The 23,422-nt window shown below is 42.3% G+C and overlaps 1 pseudogene and 2 gene segments (V, D, J or C); all 3 read left to right on the forward strand.

Moving 5' to 3' along the window:
- The first annotated feature begins 3,791 nt into the window (after window positions 1-3,791).
- On the forward strand, window positions 3,792-4,323 carry LOC129407020 (immunoglobulin lambda variable 1-44-like; annotated as a pseudogene).
- A 7,617-nt stretch (window positions 4,324-11,940) lies between these two features.
- On the forward strand, window positions 11,941-12,486 carry LOC129407021 (immunoglobulin lambda variable 2-23-like). The segment is given in 2 exon segments: window positions 11,941-11,989; window positions 12,155-12,486. Coding segments are annotated over 2 exon segments (381 nt in total).
- Window positions 12,487-17,102: 4,616 nt separating this feature from the next.
- Window positions 17,103-17,806, forward strand: LOC129407022 (immunoglobulin lambda variable 1-40-like). The segment is given in 2 exon segments: window positions 17,103-17,151; window positions 17,298-17,806. Coding segments are annotated over 2 exon segments (558 nt in total).
- Window positions 17,807-23,422: the final 5,616 nt, after the last annotated feature.

Genomic DNA, 23,422 nt, shown 5'->3' on the forward strand with positions numbered 1-23,422 from the left:
ATAAAGTGGTGGTATACATACACAATGGCATGTTTTGCAGTTGCAATTAATGATGAAGTCATGCAATTCCCTGATATATAGATAGAGGTGGAGGATATCATACTAAGTGAATCAATCAGAAGAAGAAGGCAATATACCAAATGATTTCACTTATCTTTGCTATATAGAAGAACATGAAGAGTAAGTTATAAAAGTGAAGAAAACCCTTTTTCCGAGATTATAGTAATGAAAAAGTCAAGGAAGGATATAAATGAAGAGGTCAAAAAGTAAGGAAAATGGGCAGAAAGGAACTGGGGAAGGGGCAGTTTCCTTGCAAACACTAGTTATGTACAGGTATTGTCTATGTATACATCTAAGACCCAGGGAAGAACGTTGTAAGCATGGGGACCAATGTACAATAATGAATCTTAAAAATGTGCTTGTTAAGGAGGCAGGCTGGATTGAGGGCAGGGAAACTGGGGACATTAGTGGAGGGAAGTTGACACAGGCGGTGGGATTGGTGTTGAAACATTGGAAACCTAAGGACCTTACAAAGATTTCTAACACAAGTACAAATAAAAATGCCATGTGATCAAGCAGGCTGCTAAACTGAAAGGACAGTTGCACTCTTCTGTCCACAGCACCATGTTCCCAATAGGTATGACATAGAATCATTGGAGATATATGCTTATTAATAGAACAGTATACTAATGGATCAAACAAAGTATGTTGGAGAAGTTTTCTTGAGAGTTCCAGGAATAATTTCTGATCATAGAGCCAAGAATAAGTTTTGAGCACAGCCAATTCTGATATAAACATGCTTCCACTCCACAAATCCTAGACTTAGAAGTTGTGGCATGTATATATGTATATATGTAATATTCAACAAATATACATACATGTATATACATATATGTAACACTTATTAAAACTGATGTAATTTTGCTTTGGGGATAACTTTAATTGATTAAACTAAGCAAGATGAAGAAGTATAAAATAATTACTTGGTATTAGGAACCTTATTTACTGAAGCAAATCAAGTAGCAAAGAGTTGGCAAAATATAACAAAATTGAAATACATAGAAAACTATGCTGGTTAGCAGAAAGAAGTAAAATGGATACTCAAAGAGCTTTTTTATTTGGGGGATGATGAGAATTATACTCACAAAGAAGAGGTCAAAAAGTAGGGACATTAGATGCACAATGATGCTCATTAGATGCACAATGAGAGGGTAAAACCAAGGATAAATCAATAAAAAATATAATTTGAAGAACAAACTCCAAGCCGAAAGCATCCACTCCTGGGAGATGGCTCTGTCTGTGCTCACTGAGGAGATGCCTCAACTGTGACCCCTCAGGCCTGACAGACTCCACTCAGAGAGCCAGTGTGTGCTCTCAGCAGGTGCTTCCTCCCTGTGCATTCCCTAGAGTGAAGCAAATCTCTGTCCTCCTGAGTCTGGGTGTGAGCTGAGCTCTAGCACCATGGCACAGGAAGGACCTGGGAAGTCACTGGGTGGAAATTCATTTGCCTCCTGAGCTCCTGATTAAGAAGAAAGTAGAGATAAAAGACAGACCGGGTCAGACCGGCCTTACTGTGGGATCAAGCCCTCTGTGTATCATGGCCTGGAACCCTATCTGGCTTCTCTCTCTCTGCATAGATGGATGAGGTGTTGGGGTGATAGAGAAGACCCTCCAGCTTGATTTAGGCCATAACTCTGATCTAAGAAATAATTCTGGACTCTAACCCATGACATGCCTGTTTGCAGGTTTCTTCTCCCAGCTTCTGTGGGCTTAGCCACCCACCCTCTGTCCCTCTCAGTACCCTTAGGGGATCAGCTCATCTGTACCCTAAGCAGTGACTTCTGTGTTGGTGGCCACAGCTTGTCTTACTACCAAGAGAACCCAGAGACCCTTCTCTGGTATCTCCTGCACTACAACACGGACTCCAACAAGCACCAGGGCCCAGGTGATCCCAGTAGTTTCTCTGAATTCAGTGATATCTTGACCAATGCAGTGACTCTGCTCATCTCTGGCTGAAGCCTAAGGACAAGGCTGAGTATGTCTGTAGGGGTGGACACAATGGGGCTATCATAGGGACAAAGAGAGATGAGGCATGGTAGCAAACTCTTGTCCCACTGAGGTTTGTTTTCTGAAAACTCAGTGTTTAAGCTGCTCTATTTAGATCTATATTTATATACTGGTAACAGACAGTGTTGGAAGTGTTGTGGTGATAAAGAAATTGTCATCTACTCCTGATGGGAAAGTCATTTGGTTCAGTCTCTATGGAAACTAATATGGAGATCTCTCAAGGAACATGAATAACACTACCATTTGATCCACTGATACTACTTCTTGGCATATATCTGCAAAACACAGGAATATGAATCCAAAAAGATATATGCATGCCATGGTTTTTATCACTCTTCATACAATAGCCAAGGTGTAAAAACAACCCAAAGTCACAACTTTGTATGAATGAATTAAGAAATTTTAGTATATATACAAAATGGACTAAGAAGCAGTTCTAACAAAGGTCAAAATCATGCAATATTCAGCCTTCAAAACATGATGAAACTAGAGGATATCATGCTGAGGAAGTCAAATAGAATGAGGTAGACACAGAATGCTCTCTCTCTCTCTCATATGTCAAACTTAAAGATAACACAGCAAAGTAGAAGCAAAGTTTGAAATGCAATATATTGAGAGAACAAATGAGTTGTGGCAATGGCAAGGGGCAGAAGGGGATGGATGATATTGTTTATGGTGTGGGAATTGGCGATATTCATAATGAATGTGGTATTGGAATTACGCATATGTGAAGCTATTATTAACAGCATTGAAAAAGAGAAAATCTCAATAAATACACTTACCTAATTCTAAATACTCCAGTCAAACACACAGTTTTCATTCTACATGATAATGGGCATACCCTAAGGTTAGTATCCTAACAAAGAATGGGCTTCCCAGTTGCTGCCAAAAATACACTACAAAAAAAGGCATGGGAAGAGGGAAAACAGATTTTCAATGAAAACACATTGTGGCTCTGCAATGATTCTATCTCGTCCTGAGATGCCAGGTACCAAGACAGGGATCCAGTATGACCACACATGTTCCCTTGACAGCTGCTGACTCTTTGTGTCAAGTGTCCCTGCTTGACCTCAAGCCCAGTAAATCGTGAAAAAGAGTCCATTCTGGAGAGTTATCCCTCCAGGAAAACAACCTGAAATCTATTCTGAAGACCCACTACAAGAAAGTGCTCATCGAGTTCAGAGGTTGAGGTGTTCCCAATGTACCTGAGTACCTAGAGCTTTAGGCCCGACACTTCACTTGGCACACAGATGTTGATGTTTTCAGATCATACCCTATGAGCACAATAAACCTCCTGAATATGAACGTTTAGGAACTTCTGAATCTGCTCCTGAGATTCAGCTTAGGAGCAGTTGCATCTGTTGGACAGCTGACACTTGGATAGTGCTGACACATTGGATGATCTCCATGGTGGATCTTCATCTGACTCAGCAGGTGGCGCTGTGGGCTTGTCCTTGAGCCAGCTGGGGGAACTCAGCTCTGAATCTATCACCAGGAGCTCTGCACTCCCTGGGGATTACAAACTGTGACTTCTAGCACCCTGGAGGCTGCCCCAGCTCCCCATCCAACTCAGCTTTCACCAAATGTAGGCCCAGGGGCAGATGGGGAAGGGGGTGATTTGCATAAAGGGCTCCTTTCAGCTCTGCCCTCAGGGCAAGATAAGAGGGACTTTGTGCAGTTGTCTCCCTTGTGAGCTCCAGATCAGAGTCCAGAGTGTCTCTGCAATGGCCTGGCCTCCACTCCTCTTCCTCTTCCTGCTAGCTCAGTACCCAGGTGACTGACAGTGGGAACCTGGGGAAGTGATTATGTGCCAGACCATGATCAGGATTGAGGGGCTGCTGTGGTGGAAAATGCTTGTTTTGAAAACAGGCTGTGGCTAGTCACTGTCTCACCTCTGTGTCTCCATTGCTCCATTCCAGGCTCCTGGGCACAGACTGGACTGACGCAGGAAGTATCAGTGTCAGGGTCTGTGGGACAGACAGTCACCCTCACCTGCACTGGAACCAGCACCAATGTTGGTACCAATGGTGCAGGCTGGTACCAGCAGATTCCTGGTGCTGCCCCCAAAACTGTGTGTATGAAAGTACTCGACCTACCGGGATCCCAGATCGATTCACGGGGTCTAAATCTGGAAACAAGGCCTTTCTGATCATCTCAGGCGTGCAGTCTGAGGATGAGGCTGATTATTACTGTACTTCATGGGATAACAGTGTCAGCGGTGTCACAGTGCTTCAGACTGAAGGGGAAATGAGATAAAAACCCAGCTCTGGTCTAAGTGATCCCCCACAGGTCAGCCTGTGCCAAACAGGAAACAGAGCTGTGGAGACTGCACTGTCTGAGTGTGACTCTGAGCACAGACCCACTGAACAGGGTCAATAATGGCTCCTCCTTCTCAGACTGGGTGTGTTTAATAGCTATGCCGAGCTGTAACCTGTTATTAATCATTTTTTTTCTTTTTTTTTTAATTTATTTTTTATTGAATCAACATGTGGAAAGTTACAAAGCTTTCAGGCTTAAGTCTCAGTTATATAATTCTTGAAAACCCATCCCTTCACCAGTGCACATATTCCACCACCAAGAATCACAGTATACCTCCCCCACACCCCCCCACCCCTTCCGCCCCGATCCCCGCCTGTTGAGCTGATTCACTTTACTTTGATTACATTCAACATTTCAATGAAAAACTCACTATTATTGTTAGGAGTTTCTCCCCCCAAAGTTGGACCTGCTGAAAAGGAAGCATTTGATAATTTGTTTTCCATTGCTGAAAATGGAGAGATATGAGGTTGAGTGGCTGCAATAGAGGCTGCGCTGTTTTGCAGTTCTGTATTTTCGTATTTTATTAACTAAGTCCAGAGAAATTTCTGCCAAATTTGCAACATTGCAACCTTGTACATCTCTGCTACTTTACATTCCACTTATGAGTGCAATCTTTCTATGTCTGCCTCTTTTTTTCTGACTCATTTCACTCAAATTATACTTTCCATGTTGATTCACTTATATGCAAATTTCATGACTTCATCTTTTCTAACAGCTGCATAGTATTCCATTGTGTAGATGTACCAAAGTTTCTTTAACCAGTCATCTGTTTTTGGGCACTCTGGTTTTCCAGATTGTGGCTATTGTAAACAGTGCTGCAATGAACATAGAAATGCAGATGTCATTTCTACTATACCTTTTGCATCTCCGGGATATATTCCAAGAAGAGGTATTGCTGGGTCAAATGGAAGCTCAATTTCTAATTTTTTGAGAGTTGTCCATATTGTTTTCCAAAAGGGCTGAACCAGTCGGGAAGTTACTAAACATGTTTAAACACCCTTCCAGTGCCCGGTTCAAATTTTTACTTCATGAATTGACAGATTTGCATAGTCAACACCGAAATCTAATTTTACAACATTTTCATAATTCCGGAAAGAAAGTTCAAACCAATTAGTGATTCTTCTCATGCTATTCTACCCTACTCTCTCCAAAGAAATCACTAGCCCAAATTCAAACCTTATGCATTTTTCTGTTCTGGTTATCACATACATGTATCTGAAAAAATTGTGGCACTTTTCAATTCCTTAATTTTCTTTTCATTTCTATTTCATAATGCCTACATGGGGCTGGAGCGATAGCACAATTGTTAGGGGATTCGCCTTTCACGAAGCAGACACATGTTGGATTCCTCCACCTGGCAAGCTACCAAGAGTATTGTGCCCAGACAGTAGAGCCTGGCAGGCTACTTGTGGTGTATTCAATATCCAAAACAGTAACAAAAAGTCTCACAATAAGAAATGTTACTGGTGCCCTCTTGAACAAATTGATGAGTAATGGGATGACAGTGACAGTGACAATGCCTACATGCCACCTGCACGGCAGAGCCTGGCAAGCTACTCTCGGCATATTCGATATGCAAAAAACACTAACAAAAATGGGCCTCATTCCTCTGCCTCTGGAAGAGCCCCCAATACAGCAGCATTGAGAAGGACAAGCAAGGAGAGGCTGCTAAAATCTCAGAACTGAACTAGGCTGCCCAAACGAAGAAGGACTAAAATGACTATCTGCACTATTAACACTCGTACACTGGCATCAGAAGCATCCATCGAGGACATGATTGTGCAAGCGCAGGAGATCAAATATGATGTCATTGGATTGACTGAGACCAGAATGCATCAATCACATCACACTATCATACTATTTTGAACACTGGAGAAGAACTTTTCCTCGGAACTGTCACAGTAGAGGCGTCAGTGTTGTCAGTATCCTCATCAACAGGAACTTGGCCATGAGCATTGATTTGTTCGAATACCTAACAACCCGAATCAGACACTTATGCTTGAATAGATGTGGCTCATAACTAGCAGTTTCTATCTTTGTCATCTATGCACCAACACCCAACTATGAAGAAGAAGAAGAAATTGAGAAATTGTATATGGAGCTGGAGAAGTTCTATATAGAAGACCATGCCTTCTACAAGGTCTCTGTCAGTGATTTTAATGCCAAGATAGGTCTGAGAAGATTATCCAAAGACCTCCACATAAGGACCCGTGGCCTAGAATGGAACGAACAGAGTGAGGATTGTCTGAGTTCATCATGTTTAACCAAGAGCCATCCATGGTAACTCGCAGTTCGAGATGGCCAAATGTGAAGGTTGGACATGGAATTCTCCTGGTGGACAGTTCCACAACAAAATTGACCACATCATATTCAATCAACAATTTTGCCTGACCCATGCTTCTGTTGTCCAAGCGGGATCAGACCACCGTCTCCCTGCAAAATTCTACTTCAAGGAGCAGGGAGAAAGAACTGCAAAGTTTAAGAAGAAAACTCCCAGAACGACCACCAACTGGGAGCTCTTTGGCACTATGTTCAATACAGTACTTAGTCCAAGAGCTAGGATATGGAATTAACCCAGATGTTCAATGACAAATAAATAATAAAGTGGTGGTATACATGCTCAATGGCATGCTTTGCAGTTGCAATTAATGATGAAGTCATGCAATTCCCTGAAACACAGATGAATGTGGAGAATATCATATTAAGTGAATTCAATCAGAAGAAGGCCATATGCCAAATGATTTCACTTATCTTTGGTATATAGAAGAACATGAAGAGCAAGCTATGAAAGTGGAGGAAACCCTTGGTCCTAGATTATACTAATGAAAAAGTCAAGGAAGGAGATAAATGGTGAGATCAAAAAGTAGGAAAATGGGCAGAAAGGAAAAGGGGCAGGAGCAGTTTCCTTGGAAACATTGCTTATGTCCAGGTATTGTCTATGTAAACATCTAAGACCCAGGGAACAACATTGTAAGCATGGGGCCCAATGTACAATAATGTATCTTAAAAATGTGCTTGTTAAGGAGCCATGCAGGATTGAGGGTAGAGAAACTGGGAAGATTAGTGGAGGGAAGTTGACACAGGTGGTGGGATTAGTGTTGGAACATTGGAAACCTAAGGACCTTACAAAGCTTTCTAACAAAAGTACAAATGAAATGCCATGTGATCAAGCAGCCTGCTAAACTGTTAGGACAGTTGCACTCTCATGTTCACAGCCCCATGTTCACAATAGCTATGACATAGGATCATTGGAAATATCACTTTTCACTTGTATCACTTGTAGTCCCACTGATCTTTGATTTATTCGAGCGGGCGCCAGGAACATCTCCATTTGTCCCTGTCGCGTGCTATAGCAGCCCAATGATGTCTGCTTGCTCCAGGAACAGGAAAAGCCTCAAATCGTTCATCAGGGATTTGACGAAGAAATCTGACCATCTAGTTGGTGGGCGGCCACGAGGTCATCTGACATCCCGTGGAATCCAGTCTGTAAAGCTCTAGTCCAGCGGTCATCTCTGAATCATATTACTTGACCAGCCCATCTGATTTTTGATGCCTTGGCAAACGAGACAGCATCCCTGATTTTTGACTGTTGACAGAGGTCAGAACTCCAGATTCCTACTCTCACTTGAGTGAGACATGATATTCCCAGCATAGCTCTTTAGATTCCTCTCTGGGATACCCTAATAGCATTCTCATCCTGTTTGTGTAGGGCCCAGGTCTCTGAGGCATATGTAAGTGCAGGAAGAACGGTGAAATTGAAAAGATGTGCCCGGAGTCGGAGGTTCTTCGTTCTCTTAACCACTTCTTCGACGCTCTTGAATGCATCCCATGCTGCTCTCTTCCTCCTGCACAGTTCTGGCGCCAAGTCGTTCCTCATGTTGATTTCTCGACCCAGGTACAAATAGCTGCTGCATTCAGAGATGTTCGTTCCATTGAGAGCAAATGGAGCTTCAGGGACCAGTTTGTTTTTCATGAACATCGTCTTGCTGAGATTCAGCTCGGGTGCGACCTCTGCCCAGCTGCATGAGCATCACTCCAGAGGTCTGCTAAACTACTTTTGGTATCGGCAGCTCCTTGCAGAATGTCTCCAGACTGAGAACTAAGCCGCAGCTCCATGCCTGCCCAGGAGGGGAAAGGTATTTTTCTCTCTCCCCTCTTCATTGACGGGGCTGAAGGTCATGGTGACTGTCATATTATGATGACCACAGATGAGAGTTATAAGCTTGCAATGATCTAATATCTGAAAGAAATCTCCCTGGACTTAGTTGCTAAAGTACAGAAATCCAAAACCAACCTAATATCTCTTCACAACAGGTCTGACTCTAGTTGGGAACTCCTAACAATAATAGTGAGGTTGTAGTTGAAATATTGAATGTAACCAAAGGAAAGAGAAAGCAAAGTGAAATTTATCAGTTACTCAGGTGGGGGGAGCGCAGGATGGGAGCTGTACTGGGTTTTTTTTTTTTGTAGAGGAATATGGGCACAAGTGAAGGGATGGATGTTTCAGCATTGTATCAATGAGACTTAAGCCTGAATGCATTGTAATTTTCCACATGGTGATTCAATAAAATAAAATTTGTATTAAAAAATTGTAGACTTAGAAGCTTTGGTATATATGTACATATATATATAATATTCAACAAAAATACATGATGTATATACATAAGTAGAATGCTGTTATTAAAATGGATGTAATTTTGCTTTGGGGATTACTTGCTTTGAATAAGCTAAATGAGATGAAGAAGTGTAACATAATTACTATAGATTCCTTGGCATTTGGAACCTGAATTACTGAAGCAAGTCAAGTGGCAAATAATTGGCAAAATATAACAAAATCGAGTTCTAGACAAATAGAAAACTGTGCTGGTTTGAAGAAAGAAGGAAAATGGATATTCAAAGAACTTTTTGTGGGGGGAATGAGGAGAATTATACTCATAAAGAGGAGTCTTAGATGCACCATGAGGGTGTAAAAGCAAGAAAAAGTTAATAAAAAATAAAATTTGAAGAATAAATTCTAGCCGAAAGCATCCACTCCTGGGAGATGGGCTCCGTCTATGCTCACTGAGGAGATGCATCAGACCTGACCCCTCAGCCTGACAGACTCCCATGAGCAGGGCTAGTGTGTGCTCTAGCAGGTGCTTCCTCCCTGGGCTTCCTCTCTGTCCTCCTGAGTCTGAGTGTGAGCTGAGTTCGAGCACCATGGCGTAGGGAGGACCGGGGAAATCACTGGGTAGAAATTCATTTGTTTGGTGAGCTCCTGATTCAGAAGAGAGTAGAGATGAAAGGGAGGCTGGGTCAGACAGGCCCTACCGTGGGATCAAGGCCTCTATATATCATGGCCTGGACCTCTGTTCTGGCTTCTCTCTCACTGCATAGAAGGATCAGGTGTTGGGGGGTTAGAGAAGACCCTCCAGCTTGATTTAGCCCATAACTCTGATCCAAGAAATAATATGGGACTCTACCCCATGACCTGCCTTTTTTACAGGTTTTCTCTCCCAGCCTCTGCGGGCTTAGCCACCCATTTTCTGTCCCTCTCAGTACCTTTAGGGGATCAGCTCATCTGTACCCTAAGCAGTAACTTCTGTGTTGGTGGCCACAGCTTGTATTAGTACCTAGAGAAACCAGAGACCCTTCTCTGATATCTTCTGCACTACAACATGGATTCCAACAAGCATCAGGGCCCAGGTGGTCCCAGTTGTTTCTATGAATTCAGTGATGTCTTGACCAATGCAGAGATTCTGCTCATCTCTGGCTGCAGCGAAAGGACAAGGCTGAGTATGTCTGTAAGGGTGGACACAATTGGGGCTATCATAGGGACAAAGAGAGATGAGGCATCGTAGGAAAATCTTATCCCACTCAGGTTTGTTTTCTGAAAACTCAATGTTGAAACGAACTGCTCTATTTAGATCTATATTTATATACTGGTAACAGACATTGTTGGAACAGTTGTGGTGATAAAAGAATTGTCATCCACTCCTGATGGGAACATCACTTGGTTTAGTCTCTGTGGAAACTAATCTGGAGATCTCTCAAAGAATAGGAATAACACTACCATTTGATCCACTGATACTACTTATTGGCATCTATCTGCAAAACACGGAAACATGAATTCATAAGCATATGCTCATGCCAGTGTTTATTATCACTCTTCATGTAATAGCAAAGGTGTGAAAACAACCCAAAGTCAAAACTTTGGATGAATGGATTAAGAAATTGTAGTACATATACAAAATGGACTATTATGCAGTTCTAACCAAGGTCAAAATCATAAAATTTTCAGCATGCAAAACATAGATGAAACGAGGGGATATTATGCTGAGGAAGTCAAATAGAATGAGGTAGACACAGAATGCTCTCTCATATGTCAGACTTAACGATAACTCAACAAATAGAAGCAAAGTTTGAAATGCAATATAATGAGAGAACAAATGAGTTTGTGGCAATGGCATGGGGTTGAAGGGGATGGATGATATTGGTTATGGTGTGGGGATTGGTGATATTAGTAATAAATTTGGTATTGGAATTATGCACATGTGAATCTCCTATTAAAAGCATTGTAAAACAGAATCTCGATAAAAATAAATACAGTCACCTAGTTCTATATACTCCAGTCAAAGACATAGTTTTCATTCTACATGATAACTGTCACACCCTAAGGTTAGTAACAAAGAACGGGCCTCCCAGATGCTGCCAAAAAGACACTACAAAAAAAGTCATGGGAAGAGGGAAAACAGGTTTTCAATGAAAACACATTGTGGCTCTTCAGTGATTCTATCTAGTCCTGAGATGCCAGGTACCAAGATAGGGATCCAGGCATGACCACACATGTTCCCTAGACAGCTGCTGACTCTTTGTGTCAAGTACCCCTGCGTGACCTCAAAGCCCAATAAATTCTGAGAAAGAGTCCACTCCGGGAGAGGCATCCTAGCAGAAAAACAACCTGAAATCTATTCTGTAGACCGGCCACCCGCAAGTGCTCATCTGGTTCAGGGGATTGTTGAGGAGGTACCAAAGTAGCTGAGTACCTTTATCAAGCTGATACCTTTTCCCTCAGAGAGTTTTAGGCCTGACACTTCACTTGGCACTCAGGTTTTGATGTTTACAGATCATACCCTATGAGCATAATAAACCTCCTGAATATGAATGTTTAGGAACTTTGAATCTGCTCCTGAGATTCAGCTAAGGAGCAGTTGCAGCTGTATGTGGACAGCTTGGATAGTGCTGGCACATTGGATGGACTCTGTGGTGGATCTTCATCTGACTCAGCAGGTGGCGCTGTAGGCTTGTCCCTGAGCCTCCTGGGGGAACTCAGTTCTGAAACTGTCACCAGGGGCTCTGCACTCCCTGGGGATTACAAACTGTGACCTGTATGTAGCACACTGTAGCTGCCCCTGCTCCCCCTCCAACTCAGCTTTCACCAAATGTAGGCCCAGGGGCAGAAGTGGTAGGGGGTGATTTGCATAAAGGGCTCCTTTCTGCTCTGCCCTCAGGGGAAGATAAGAGGGACTTTGTCTCCCTTGTGAGCTCCACATCAGAGTCCAGGGTGTCTCTGCAATGGCCTGGCCTCCTGTCCTCCTCCTCCTCCTACTAGCTCAGTACCCAGGTGACTGACAGTGGGAAGTAGGGAAAGTGATTTTGTGGGAGACCATGGTCTGGGTTGAGAGGGTGCGATGAAGGGAAAATTCTTTGTTTTGAGAAAAGGCTTGTTTTGAGAACAGGCTGTGGCTAGTAACTGTCTCACCTCTGTGTCTCCATTGCTCCATTCCAGGCTCCTGGGCGCAGACTGGACTGACGCAGGAGGGAGCAGTGTCACGGTCTGTGGGACAGACAGTCACCCTCACCTGCATTGGAACCAGCAGCAATGTTGGTACCTATGTTGTTGGCTGGTACCAGCAGATACCTGGTGCTGCCCCCAAAACTGTGATGATAGAAAGTATTCGACCTTCCGGGATCCCAGATCGGTTCACGGGGTCCAAATCTGAATACAAGGCCTCTCTGACAATCTCAGGCTTGCAGCCTGAGGATGAGGCTGATTATTACTGTTCTTCATATGACTACATTATCGACGGAGCCACAGTGCTTCAGACTCAGGGGAAATGAGACAAAAACCCAGCCCTGTTTGAAGTGGTCTCCCACAGGTCAGCCTGTGACAAACAGGAAATAGAGCTGTGGAGACTGCACTCTCTGAGTGTGACTGTGAGCACAGACTCACTGAACGAGGGCAATATTGGCTCCTCCTTCTCAGACTGGGTGTGATTAATAGCTATGCCAAGATATAACCAGTTATTAATCATGTTTAAACACTTACAGTGCCCAGTTCAAATTTTTTGCTTAATGAATTGACAGATTTGCATAGTCAACACCAAAATCTAACTAAACAACAGTTTCATCATTCTGGAAAGAAATTTCAAACCCATTAGTGATTCCTCTCATGCTACTCTACACTACTCACTCCAGACAAAACACTAGTCCAAGTTCCTACTTTATGCATTTTTCTGTTCTGGTTATTTCACGTACATTGGATCAGAAAAAAACTGTGGTACTTTTCATGTCCTTTTTTTAATTTTCATTTTTATTACATAATACCTACATGCCACCTACTGGCAGAGCCTGTCAGGCTACCCGAGGCATATTCGATATGCCAAAAACACTAACAAAAATGGGTCTCATTCCCCTGCCACTGGAAGAGCCCACAGTGCAGCAGCATTGAGAAGGACGAGCAAGGAGAGGCTGCTACAATCTCAGGGCTGAACTAGGCTGCCAAAACAAAGATGGACTAAAATTGCTGTCTGCACTTTTAACACGTACACTGGTATGGAAGCATCCATCAAGGACCTGATGTTACAAGGCAGAAAATCAAGTGTGACATCATTGGATTCACTGGGACGAGAAGGCATCATCACATCACATTGTTTTGGACACTGGAGAAGAACTGGTCCTCGGAACAGGTGACAGTAGAGGTGTCGGTGGTGTCAGTGTCCTAGTCAACACGAATTTGGCCATGAGCATTGAATGCCTAACTACCGAATCGGACACTTACGTTTGAATAAATGTGGCTCATTACCGGCAGTTTCTATCTTTGTCGTCTATGCACCAACAGACAACTACAATGAAGAAGAAATTGAGAAGTTGTACATGGAGCTGGAGAGTTCTATAAAGAAGACCACACCTTCTACAAGGTCTCTGTCAGTGATTTTAACACCAAGGTAGGACCGAGAAAGTTGTCTGAAGAACTCCACATCAGGACCCATGTCCTAGAATGGAATGAATAGGTGAGAGACTGTCTGAGTTCATCATGTTTACCAAGAGCCATCTATAGTAGCTTGGAACTCGAGAAGCCAAATCTAAACATTGGACATGGGAGTCTCCCAGTGAACAGTTCCACAACAAAATTGACCACATCATATTTAACCAACATTTTTGCCTGACCCATGCCACTGTTGTCCCAAAATTTCAAATGGGATAAGACCACAGTCTCCTTCGTGCAAAATTTTACTTCTTGGAGCGGGGCAAAAGGGCAACAGACTTTAAGAAGAGAACTCCCAGAACGACCACCAACTGGGTGCTCTTTGGCAGATTGTTCAATGCAGCACTTTGTCCAAGAGCTAGGATATGGAATTAACCCGGATGTTCAATGTCAAATGAATAAATAATAAAGTTCTGGTATACATGCATAATTGTATGCTTTGCAGTTGCAATTAATGATGAAGTCAGGCAATTCCCTGAAACACAGGTGGATGTGGAGGATACCATATTAAGTGAATTCAATCAGAAGAAGGAAGCCATATACCAAATGATCTCACTTATCTTTGGTATATAGAAGAACATGAAGAGCACGTTATGAAAGTGGAACAAACCCCTATTCCTACATTATAGAAATGAAAAGTCAAGGAAGGAGATAAATGGAGAGGTCGCAAAGTAGGGAAAATGGGCAGCAAGGAACAGGGGAAGGGACAGTTTCCTTTTTGTTTATGTTTTTGTTAATGTACAGGTCTTATCTATGTATGCATCTAAGACCCAGGGAACAACGTTGTAAGCATGGGGCCCAGTGTACAATAATGAATCTTAAAAATGTGCTTATTAAGGAGGCAGGCTGGATTGCGGGCAGGGAAACTGGGGACATTTGTAGTGGGAAGTTGACACAGGTGGTGGGATTGGTGTTGGAAGATTGGAAACCTAAGGACCTTACAAAGATTTCTAACAAAAGTACAAATAAAAATGCCACGTGATCAAGCAGGCTGCTAAACTGAAAGGACTGTTGCATTCTTCTGTTCACAGCACCATGGTCACAATAGGTATGACATAGAATCATTGGAAATATATGCATATTAAGAGAACAGTTGACTATTGGACCGAACACAGTACAATGGGGAAGTTTCCTTGAGAGTTCAAGGAATAATTTCTGATCATAGAGCCAAGAATAAGTTTTTGAGCACAGCCAGTTATGGTATAAACACCCTTCCTCTCCACTATTCCTAGACTTAGAAGCTATGATATATATATGTATGTATATAATATTCCACATATATACTTTCACGTATATACATATGCGGTACGCTGTTATTAAAACTGTAGTAATAAAAAAATTAACTGATGTAATTTTACTTTAGGGATAACTGCATTGATTAAGCTAAATAAGAGGAAGAGGTGTAAAATAATGACTATAGAGTTTCCTTGGTTTTTGGAACCTGAATTACTGAAGCAAGTCAAGTAGCAAATAGTTGGCAAAATATAACAAAATTGAGTCCTAGATACATAGAAAACTATGTGGTGAAAGAAGGAAAATGGATATTCAAAGAGTTTTTTGTGTGTGGGATAATGAGAATTATACTCACAAAGAGGAGGCTTAGATGCACCATGAGAGTGTAAAACCAAGGAAATATCAATAAAATATATAATTTGAAGAACAAACTCTAAGCCGAAAGCATCCACTCCTGGGAGATGGCTCTGTCTGTGCTCACTGAGGAGATGCCTCAACTGTGACCCCTCAGGCCTGACAGACTCCACTCAGAGAGCCAGTGTGTGCTCTCAGCAGGTGCTTCCTCCCTGTGCTTTCCCTAGAGTGAAGCAAATCTTGGTCCTCGAGTCTGGGTGTGAGCTGAGCTCTAGCACCATGGCACAGGAAGGACCTGGGAAGTCACTGGGTGGAAATTCATTTGCCTGGTGAGCTCCTGATTCAGAAGAGGGTAGAGATGAAAGGGAGGCTGGGTCAGACAGGCCCTACCGTGGGATCAAGGCCTCTGTATATCATGGCATGGACCTCTGTTCTGGCTTCTCTCTCACTGCATAGAAGGATCAGGTGTTGGGGTGAGAGAGAAGACCCTCCAGCTTGATTTAGCCTGTAACTCTTATCCAAGAAATAATATGGGACTCTACCCCTTAACCTGCCTTTTTACAGGTTTTCTGTCCCAGCCTCTGTGGGCTTAGCCACCCATTTTCTGTCACTCTCAGTACCTTTAGAGGATCAGCTCATCTGTACCCTAAGCAGTGACTTCTGTGTTGGTGGCAACTGCTTGTATTAGTACCAACAGAACCCAGAGACCCTTCTCTGGTATCTCCTGCACTAAACCATGGACTCCAACAAGCACCAGGGCAAGTTAGTCCCAGTAGTTTCTCTGAATTCAGTGATGTCTTGACCAATGCAGTGATTCTGCTCATCTCTGGCTGCAGCGAAAGGACAAGACTGAGTATGTCTATAAGGGTGGACACAATTGGGGCTATCATAGGGACAAAGAGAGATGAGGCATGGTAGGAAAATCTTGTCCCACTGAGGTTTGTTTTCTGAAGACTCAGTGTTTAAACTGCTCTATTTAGATCTATATTTTTATACTGGTAACAGAGTGTTGGAAGAGTTGTGGTGATAAAAGAATTGTCATCCACTCCTGATGGGAATGTCACTTGGTTCAGTCTCTGTGGAAACTAATATCGAGATTCTCAAAGAATAGGAATAACACTACCATATGATTCACTGATACTACTTCTTGGCATCTATCTGCAAAACACGGGAATATGAATCCAAAAGGATATGTGCATGCCAGTGTTTATTATAACTCTTCATCCATTCCGGGAGAGGCATCCCTCCAGGAAAACAACCTGAAATCTATTCTGTAGACCGGCCACCCGCAAGTGCTCATCGGGTTCAGGGGACGGTTGAGGAGGTACCAAAGTAGCTGAGTACCTTTATCAAGCTGATACCTTTTCCCTCAGAGAGCTTTAGGCCCGACACTTCACTTGGCACTCAGATGTTGATGTTTACAGATCATACCCTCTGAGCATAATAAACCTCCTGAATATGAATGTTTAGGAACTTCAGAATCTGTTCCTGAGATTCAGCTTAGGAGCAGTTGATCTGTATTTGGACAGCTGACACTTGGATAGTGCTGGCATATTGTGTGGTCTCTGTGGTTGATCTTCATCTGACAAAGCAGGTGGCGCTGTGGGCTTGTCCCTGAGCCAGCTGGGGGAATTAGCTCTGAACCTGTCATCAGGGGCTCTGCACTCCCTGGGGATTAGAATCTGTGACCTCTAGCACCCTGGAGGTTGCCCCAGCTCCCCCTCCAACTCAGCTTTCACAAAATGTAGGCCCAGGGGCAGAGGGGAAGGGGCTGATTTGCATAAAGGGCTCCTTTCTGCTCTGCCCTCAGGGGAAGATAAGAGGGACTTTGTGCAGTTGTCTCCCTTGTGAGCTCCAGATCAGAGTCCAGGGTGTCTCTGAAATGGCCTGGCCTCCTATCCTCCTCCTGTTCCTGCTAGCTCAGTACCCAGGTGACTGACAGTGGGAACCTGGGGAAGTGTTATGTGGGAGATCATGATCAGGGCTGAGGGGTTGCTGTGGTGGGAAATGCTTTGTTTTGAGAATAGGCTGTGGCTAGTAACTGTCTCACCTCTGTGTCTCCATTGCTTCATTCCAGGCTCCTGGGCGCAGACTGGACTGACTCAGGAAGTATCAGTGTCAGGGTCTGTGGGACAGACAGTCACCCTCACCTGTACTGGAACCAGCACCAATGTTGGTACCAATGGTGCAGGCTGGTACCAGCAGATTCCTGGTGCTGCCCCCAAAACTGTGATGAAAGGAAATTCTCGACCTTCTGGGATCCCAGATCGGTTCACTGGTTCTCAATCTGGAACCAAGGCCTCTCTGACCATCTCAGGTGTGCAGACCGAGGATGAGGCTGATTATTACTGTGCTTCATATGACTACATTATCGACGGAGCCACAGTGCTTCAGACTCGACGGGAAATGAGACAAAAGCCCAGCCCTGTTTTAGGTGCCCCTCCCCCCCATGATAAACTGTCAAAACCGGAAACAGAGCTGTGGAGACTGCACTGTCTCAGAGTGATCCCTAGCCTAGACCCGCTGAACAGGGCCAATGATGACTCCTCCTTTTCAGACTGGGTGTGTTTAAGAGCTATGCCATGATGTAACCTGTTATTAATCCATATAAATACAATTACAGTGCTCAGTTCAATTGTGCTTCAAGAATTGACAGAGTTGCACGGTCAACACCAAAATCTAATTTTTACAACATTGTCATCTTTCTGGAAAGAAAGTTCAAGCCCATTAGTGAATCTTCTCATTCTACCTCACCCTACACTCACCATGGAAATCACTAATCCATGTACAAGCCTTATGAATGCTTCTGTTCTGGATATTTCACGATGAAGCATTCAAAAAAATTATGGTTCTTTGCACCTTCTTTATTTTATTTGCATTTTTATTATACAATCTTTCTAGGCCAAGAATGGTGTGGCATGGGACAGCAGTTTACTCTTCTACTGAGTTCACACTGGTTTACACCCTTCAGAAGTTTCTGGGGTGTGATTTCACACCTACTTTCAGCATAGCCTGTATGTATCTGCCACCTCACATCTAGTTTCCATCCACTTCCATCTAATTAGCTACTCCCACCCCTTTCCATGCCCCTACTCTTCCCGTCCGCTAACCCCAAGCTGTCTCAAAATCTAAAGATTGACTCTCTCGTTGGTTTGTTTCATATTTTGGGTTCTTGCATATTTGGGCAAATGGATATAATGTTTGTCATTTCCAGCTGATAAGTTCGACTAAGCATAGTAAAAATGCAAGTTTCTTTGCTGAATTATATTGCACTATATGAATATATTACATATTGTTTAATTGTTCAGCTGAATGCGCTCATTTCGGCTATTTGATAACCTGTTTGCTCTTATGCAAAGGACTGCCAGAAACATTGGTTTCCTAGTTTTTGTTAGTTTAAATATAAGTTTTCATTACCAGGGGTATAATGGTCAAGTCATTTGATAACATTCTAGATGATAGGGGTGGTCAGATGTATATTTCCAGAAATTTCACTGGCTTACTTGTATACCTTCATTATATGTGGTTTCCAATTTGTATGCACTTTCACACATTTGCTAATATCTCTGACTGTTGTTTCACTCCCCCTTCATTCCAACCATCCGGCCCCCTCTTAGTTTGGGAGAGATGTCTCCGACACAGGAATAAGCTGTATTATAAGAAAGAAACTTTGCTTTCACTTATGTGATTGGATCTAAGGCAGCCTCGTGGAGAATAGACTTACGCTGTTGTCTGCAGCACTGGGGTCAACACTGTTTTCCAGCAGAACAGTTGCACAAGCCTCTTGTAGGCTAGGCATTGCTGCTTGAGTCGGCATCAACCCAGATAGAATGATCTCAGAGGCTAACTTTCCCACTCAAATATCTAACATTTTATTGATGTTTACTTATTTATTCTTTGGTTTGTTTTTGGGTCATAGCCAGTGATGCTTAGGGCTTACTCCTGGTTCTGCATTCACGAATTGCTCCTGGCAGTGCTTGGAGGACCTTTCAATGGTTCAGGTCAATTGTGTACAAGGCCAATGCCCTACCTACTATGCTATCTCTCTGGCCCCCAACAAATATCTGAGATTTAGAGAGACTTACCATATCTCACAACTAGAACTGACATCATTTAAACCTATGTCATTGGCATTTAAAAAAATTATCATCAAGCCCAAATATTTTTTCATCCAAAACAATAACAAAACTTGAATAAGTATGTTTATAGCTGAATAACCTAAGTTATATGAGGCCAGAAAGGATACCTCATGCTATGGAAGTCCCAAACTGAGTCTCTCACACAATCTTTAGTTAGATTAATGCAGAGTTATTGTTTTTTTTTTTTTATCTTTTTCACAATGCGTTGGAAACATAGTAGAGCCACCTCCTAAAGTATGTCTTAATACTCAATCCTAAATTGACACAAGACCTAGTTGGATAACCTAAATTATACAACAAAAGCTTAGAGGAGACCGAGTGATAGCACAGTGGGTAGAGAACTTTCTTGCCTGTGGCTGACCCTAGTTGGAACCCTGGCATCCCATACACTCCTCCGTGCAGAACCAGTGCATAAGTAGCTTGTGAACACTTCTGGGTGTAGCGCCAAAACAAACATAGAAAACAAAATCAAAGCCAAAAAAAAAAAAGAGCAGATGCCAGAGGGCATACGGTAAGTAACAGCGAGTTTAGGAAATGTCTGAGAAGGTAAACTGAGGCAGACATGAAAGAATTTGGGTCCTAAAGTCGGGTTATTGTGGTTAGGGTTTTGATAATCAAAATTGGAAAATAAAGAACTATTTCAAGCAATAAAATAAACTGAAGAGGCCTCCTTGAATGATGTTGATGTTTATTTAATTCTCTACTGTTATGAAGAAGGAATCTTTGTGCCCCTCACCTGCCATGATATGATCTTGTGAGTTTTCTTTGTGTCAAACACTAGATTTCTTGCTGATTTACTGGTCTTTGTGACTCTCTGATTGTTTCTTCTCTGCTCTATTATCAGCCCTTTCTTCTCCTTCATCTCCCTTGGTTCAGCACCTTAAGAGGCCCTTTCTCTCTTCTGAATTAGATCTCTGTATTTTTGAGCCATGGAATCAGTGAGTATCATCTTTAGTATTCACTCAGTAAATTTTTTTTACCACATAAAAGTCTAGAGCTCAATAATGTGGATTACCAGTTATTAGATGCTAGATTGGTATATTTCATGTCATCCTTGACATGAGGAATGTGGTGAAAATGGGATTCACATTTTCAGGGTTTGTGAGGGTGTGACAAGATTCAGTCTTTATGGAAAAACATGTCATTTTCTCTTAAAACTTTAAAATTTATTAGAGAAAAACAAGAATATCTCCCATTTGAGTCAACTATCCACTTGTTAATATCTACCCTCCCCAACACAAAAACGTTTTATCATATCCTTAAGATGCAAAAACATCCATTTGAAAGGGCATATGAACATCACTGTTCAATGCAGAACTTAGTACATTAGCTAGGATATGGAATTAGCCCAGATATCTAATGAAAAATGAACACTTCTGAGTGTAGCGCCAAAACAAACATAGAAAACAAAATCAAAGCCAAAAAAAAAAGAGCAGATGCAAGAGGGCATACGGTAAGTAACAGCGAGTTTAGGAAATGTCTGAGAAGGTAAACTGAGGCAGACATGAAAGAATTTGGGTCCTAAAGTTTTATTTCATTATTTCATTTTCAAATAATGAAGGGTGTTATGATACACAGTGGCATACTTTGCCTTTCCAAGATATGATGAACTTCTGAAGTTCCCTGAAGCATGGATGGAGGTGAAGGATGTCATGATTAGTGAATTAAGTAAGAAGAAAGTGTTCATACCCCAAATTATCTCACTTATCTTTGGTATATAGAATAACAAGGAAGGAAAAGAAATTACCAAATCTTGATTCTAGATTACAGTAATGAAAATGCCAAGGAAAGAGAGAAATGGTGTGATAGGATAGTAAGGAGAGGTGGACAGAAGAAAAATGGGGCAGTGGGCAGGGGTCTTGGGAACATTGGTTATGAGCAGGAATATCTCACAGAGATACACACACATCAGTGACACAAAATAGCAGCATAAGCATGGAACCTGAATTACAAAAATGAACTAAAAAAAGTGCTTGTTTAGGAAGCAGGCTGATGGAAAGAAAGGAATCTGGAGACATTAGTGGAGGGAAGTTGCATCATTGCTAACTTGTACCTCTCTGCTATTTTATACTCCACATGTGAGTGCAATATTTCTATGTCTGTCTCTTTCTTTCTGACTCATTTCACTCATATGATACTTTCCATGTTGATCCACTTGTATGCAAATTTCATGACTTCATCTTTTCTAACAGCTGCATAGTATTCCTTTGTGTAGATGTACTAAAGTTTCTTTAAGCAGTCATCTGTTTTTGGGCACTCTGTTTTTTTCAAATTGTAGCTATTGTAAACAGTGCTGCAATGAACATAGAAATGCAGATGCCATTTCTACCATACCTTTTTGCCTCTCTGGAATATATTCCCAGGAGGGTATTGCTGGGTCAAATGGGAGCTCAATTTCTAATTTTTTGAGAATTGAACATATTGTTTTCCCAAAGGGCTGAACAAGTCAGCATTCCCACCAGAGTGAAGAAGAGTCTCTTTCTCCCCAATCCGCGCCAACACCAGTTGCTTTTGTCTTTTGGATGTGGGCCAGTCTCTGTCCATCCATGAATCTTATGTATTCAGCTTTGATATTAAGGCCTTTAATCCGTTTTGATCTGCCTTCTGTGCATTGCATTAGAAAGAAGTCAAGAATAGGCCTCAGGCGCAGCCAAGTGTAGACAAACACCATTCCTTTTGCAACCTTCTCCCCAAAAATCCTAGACTTAGAATTGGCATATATATAAAACCGTGGAATAATCTGCTATTAAAACAGATATAATTTTGCCTTTTGATAAATGGATATAAGTTGCAATGATTTTGCTAAAGGTATAAGACAACTACCATATGGTCTCATAGATATGTGGAACCTGAATTATTGATGCAAATAAACTTGCAAAATAACCAACAAAATACAATGAAACAGGCCTAGTTTCAGTGAAACTATGGTCATTAGAAGAAAAAAGTGTGGATGGAATATTCGAAGATTTTTTTGTTGTGGGAGTGATGAGATTTATCTACATAATGAGGAGAAAAGTGAAATCCTAGATACATTTTGCTACTCTAAACCAAAGATATAGCATAAAAACTAAACATTTTATGTTTTTATAATTTGAAGAATAAAACCCAAACCCCAGAGAAGCCACCTCTGGGAGCTGGGCTCTGTGCTTACTGAGGAGATGCATCAGCTGTGTCCTCTCTGGCCTGACAGACTGGCCTGAGCAGGGCCCTTGTGTGCTCTCAGTAGGTGCTTCCTTCTTGGCCTCTCCCAAGGGTAAAGCAAATCTTCATCTTCCTTAGTCTGCATGTGAGCACCAGGGCTCATGAAGGAGCTGGGACTTCACTGGGTGTCAATTCATTTGCCTGGTGTGCTTGTGATAGAGAAGAGAGCAGAGAAGCAAAGGAGGTGTGGGTGTACTAGCCCCACTGTGGATTAGGGCATGTGTGGATCATGGTCTGAAATCTTATTCTGGCTTCTCTCTGATTGTTTTGTTGATCAGGTTTTGGGGTTATAGAGAAAACCCTCTATCCTGGTTGAGACCATAACTCTGATCTTTAGAAATAACACTGGACTCTGACCCATGACCTGCCTGTTCAATAATTTCTCTGCCTAAGCTGTCCTAGCTATGCTCTTTTGTTTCTCTCATCAGCCTCATTTTCACCCTGAGCAGTGGCTTCTGTGCTGGTGGCACCTGCATGCAATGGTACCAAGGGAAACCAGAGACCCTTCTCTGGTGTCTCCTGCACTACCACAGGGACTCCAAGAAGTACCAGGGTTCAGGTAGTCCCAGTTGCTTCTGTGGATTCAATGATTCACTGACAAATGCAGGACTTCTGCTCATCTCTGGCTGCAGCCTTAGGGCAAGGCTGAATAAGTATGTATGGATGGTCACAATTGGGTTTATCAGAGGGACAAGGAAAGATGAGGAATGATAAGAAAAACTTTTCTAAAGCTAATGGATAGGATGATGTTTGTGATGAGTGTGGTGTTGGAATTATGTGGATGTGAAACAATTAGTAACAGTATTTTAAACCAGAGCATCTCAGTAAGAATAAGTATAGTAGACTATACTGAATGATCCAG

The sequence above is a fragment of the Sorex araneus genome, chromosome 9 (assembly GCF_027595985.1).
Source record: "Sorex araneus isolate mSorAra2 chromosome 9, mSorAra2.pri, whole genome shotgun sequence".
Lineage (NCBI taxonomy): Eukaryota > Metazoa > Chordata > Mammalia > Eulipotyphla > Soricidae > Sorex > Sorex araneus.